This window comes from Adiantum capillus-veneris, chromosome 19 (genome assembly GCF_014529385.1).
Source record: "Adiantum capillus-veneris isolate H3 chromosome 19, ASM1452938v2, whole genome shotgun sequence".
Lineage (NCBI taxonomy): Eukaryota > Viridiplantae > Streptophyta > Polypodiopsida > Polypodiales > Pteridaceae > Adiantum > Adiantum capillus-veneris.
Window position 1 is genome coordinate 107,807,435 of NC_140949.1, and position 3,837 is coordinate 107,811,271.

The 3,837-nt window shown below is 45.5% G+C and overlaps 1 protein-coding gene across 2 annotated transcripts; it reads right to left on the reverse strand.

Moving 5' to 3' along the window:
• Positions 1–216: 216 nt before the first annotated feature.
• Positions 217–3,130, reverse strand: LOC147434622 (tubulin beta-1/beta-2 chain). 2 transcript variants are annotated; one of them, XM_086491082.1, is made up of 5 exons: positions 2,992–3,130; positions 2,491–2,860; positions 1,849–2,118; positions 1,244–1,505; positions 217–866 (listed from the first exon to the last, which is right to left on the reverse strand). In XM_086491082.1, exons 2-5 carry the CDS (start codon positions 2,687–2,689, stop codon positions 458–460), a joined length of 1,140 nt encoding a protein of 379 aa, XP_086347208.1. In that variant the 5' UTR covers positions 2,690–2,860; positions 2,992–3,130; the 3' UTR covers positions 217–457. The 2 variants fall into 2 exon arrangements, with proteins under 2 accessions (XP_086347208.1, XP_086347207.1); XM_086491081.1 differs by having other exon boundaries at positions 2,491–3,130.
• Positions 3,131–3,837: the final 707 nt, after the last annotated feature.

The window sequence follows — 3,837 nt, forward strand, 5'->3', positions numbered from 1 at the left end:
AAGTGTTTGGTTAGGAACAGTAGAGTGTAGAAGTTTTAACACACTAGATTGAAAGGCTAACAAGCTAAGGATTGGATTTATAATCTATGTTCAAGTTTTCCCAATCAATAATTTTCTTTCACAGTCATTGTCAGCAATTCATGGAGTAAAAAGTGTGTCTGTTGTGTGTGTGGAGGGAGAGAGAGAGAGAGAGAGAGAGAGAGAGAGAGAGATAGATTTTGTCACAAATTGCAGAATTCTGAAAATATATATGTAGACTTAAGGAGAACACAACTGTTTAAAGCTAGAGTATATGCTAGAAGGTGGCTCCATTAGTAATATTTAGTATAGTGTCTATGTAATAGTATATATAGTGAAATGGGGAAAGATAAGAATCTCAATTCCATGAGAGTGTGTGGATGTGTGTGTGTAAGAGAGTGTGTTTTAGCGTGAGGGAATGTGGGACGTCCTCTTTCTTCTAAGCACCCTCAGTCTCCTCTTCCTCGAACTCGCCCTCTTCATCAGCAGAGGCATCTTGATATTGCTGATACTCAGACACGAGATCATTCATGTTGCTCTCCGCCTCCGTAAACTCCATCTCGTCCATGCCTTCACCTGTGTACCAGTGCAAGAAAGCCTTGCGTCGGAACATGGCCGTGAATTGCTCGCTCACACGCTTGAACATCTCCTGAATGGATGTGGAGTTGCCAATGAAGGTCGCCGACATCTTGAGGCCCTTGGGTGGGATGTCGCATACGCTGGACTTCACATTGTTCGGGATCCATTCCACGAAGTACGACGAGTTCTTGTTCTGCACATTCAGCATCTGCTCATCCACTTCCTTGGTGGACATGCGTCCTCTAAACATTGCGGATGCTGTCAAGTATCTGCATGATATATCCCACATGCCAAAATGATCATATGGATGTATGTGTTGAGCAATTATAACACACACATACACATAACATACATACACTCACACTATCACGCATGTGCACATACATATAACACACAGTGCATTCACATGCACATACATGCACGTGTTTCAATTATAACATACATATGCACATACACTCACACCCGTGCACATACATGTGTGTGTTTCAATTATAACATACATATACACATAACACTCATATACATAGCACTCACATGCACATACATTACCAATTGCACGCAAGTATGTCTATTCAACAATAATGGTGCAAATTCATTGCATACATACACAAAGTGAATGCCTGCATTTCACAAGTGATGGCATTACCTGCCATGGCGAGGATCAGCGGCACACATCATGTTCTTGGCATCCCACATCTGTTGCGTGAGCTCCGGAACGGTGAGGGCACGGTATTGCTGGGAGCCACGGGAGGTGAGAGGAGCGAAGCCCACCATGAAGAAATGCAACCGTGGGAAGGGTACCAAGTTCACCGCAAGCTTGCGAAGGTCCGAGTTCAGCTGACCAGGGAACCGAAGGCAGCATGTCACCCCACTCATGGTTGCCGATATCAGGTGGTTGAGGTCACCGACTGCATTTAATCTAGTCACATACTAGCTTGTGCATCAAAAAGGACATGTGTAGTATGCATGTGCATATATATATCAATGTGCATACATATGTATGTGTTCATATATATATATATATATATATCAATGCATACATATCAATGATATACATATATATGTAAAGTATGTATGTGCATACATATATCTCACATATGCATGTATGTATGCACATAGTTTATCTACAAACATAGATGTATCTCACATACCCTTCAGATTGACATACACCCACACACACACACACACCCTTACAGACTCTTTATATATCATGTGTCATGCATGAGAGGAAAACATGAGTAGACACTTTACAAGTTGGTGTGGTGAGCTTCAATGTCCTGAAGCAGATGTCGTAAAGCGCTTCGTTGTCCAAAACCATGCACTCATCAGCATTCTCCACAAGCTGGTGGACAGAGAGGGTGGCATTGTAAGGCTCAACGACGGTATCGGACACCTTGGGTGAGGGCACGACTGAGAAGGTCACCATCATTCTGTCAGGGTACTCTTCTCGGATCTTGGAAATCAAAAGGGTGCCCATGCCGGAACCGGTGCCTCCGCCCATGGAGTGGCATACTTGAAAACCTGAAGAATTTGTACAAAATTGAAAGAGAATTAATGTTGCTCAATAGCATGATTAAAACCAGATTAATATTGCTCATTAGCATGCCCAATGCCCAGACAGGATTAGTGTTCCTCATTAGAATGATTAAAACCAGATTAAAATTGAAAGAGAATTAATGTTGCTCAATAGCATGATTAAAACCAGATTAATGTTGCTCATTAGAATGATTAAAACCAGATTAATATTGCTCATTAGCATGCCCAATGCCCAGACAGGATTAGTGTTCCTCATTAGAATGATTAGAACCAGATTAATGTTGCTCATTAGCATGTCCACACACAAATCTGTGCGTCAAATTGAACATGGAAAAGTATATGAGACATACTACTGACCTTGCAGACAATCGCAGCTCTCCGCTTCTTTGCGCACAACATCAAGCACAGAGTCGATGAGCTCCGCCCCCTCTGTGTAGTGGCCCTTTGCCCAATTGTTACCAGCACCTGTCTGGCCGAAGACGAAGTTGTCTGGGCGGAAGATTTGGCCATAGGGGCCGGAGCGGACACTGTCCATGGTGCCTGGCTCGAGGTCCATGAGGACGGCACGAGGTACATAACGACCGCCGCTGGCCTCATTAAAATACACATTGATGCGCTCTAACTGCAGGTCGGAGTCACCATGGTAGGTGCCGGTGGGGTCGATGCCGTGCTCGTCGCAGACAACCTCCCAGAATTTGGCTCCAATTTGGTTGCCGCATTGCCCACCCTGGATGTGCAGAATCTCTCTCATTGTCGCTGTGGGTGGGGGTGGTGGGGGGGGGGGGGGGGGGCGATGCGTGTGTGTGTGTGTGTGTGTGTAAAGAAAGAAAGGAACCCTACTCCTATGTAGCAAGCTACCTGCTGCGTATGGCGACCTTGGGCGTAACTGCGATCCTGGAGAGGGGGACTCTATTATCGCTGCGTGGCTAAGATATGGAACGAGGCTGCGGGTGGCTTAGTAGCGGTTGGATGCTCGCCCCAACTGTAACCGTCTTGCCTCGTCCCTCCGCATTTTGTTCTAATAAGCTCAACATAGGCCTATATGCGCTCTTTGTTAGGGCCAAGTTCCAACCCATATTTACTTGGTGAGCCTAAGATGGTTTTCCGAATTCTTGAGCCAAAAAGAGGCCGCTTGGCATGATCTCAGCCATTAGCTTTAACCCGAATCGCAGGCAAGCAGCTCCCAAGGAGGTTTTTTTGTCTTTTCTTGACCGTGCACTCGTAATTGCTTTTTTTTCCCCCCCAACACCCTGCACGCACAACAGAGCCCCTCCACTTCTCCTAAACTATGCCTTGATTGACATTCGTCTACCTGCAGGTCCCATGCTAGAAATTTTGCCAGGCAGCAAGGCGATATGAGGAAGCTCGAACCGAACACACACACACACACACACACACACACACACACACATGTGGGCTTCAAAGGAGCATGTTCCCAACAACGACATGGCCAGGAAGCTCTGGGCTGTTTTTAGCGGATGCGAAACGAGGGCATTTTCCCAGATGTAATCACCTATGCTTGCATCTTGGAGGCATGGCCCTACGCAAGAATCTAATATGGGTAATGTTGATACTGTGAGACAGGCTTGCATGCTTGGCACTACCTTGATCGACATGTATGTCAGATGCGATGTGCTTCAAAAAGCACAAAAGGTTCTTGAGGAGCTACCTTCACGGAATGATAAGTCTAAGAATGCACTAATT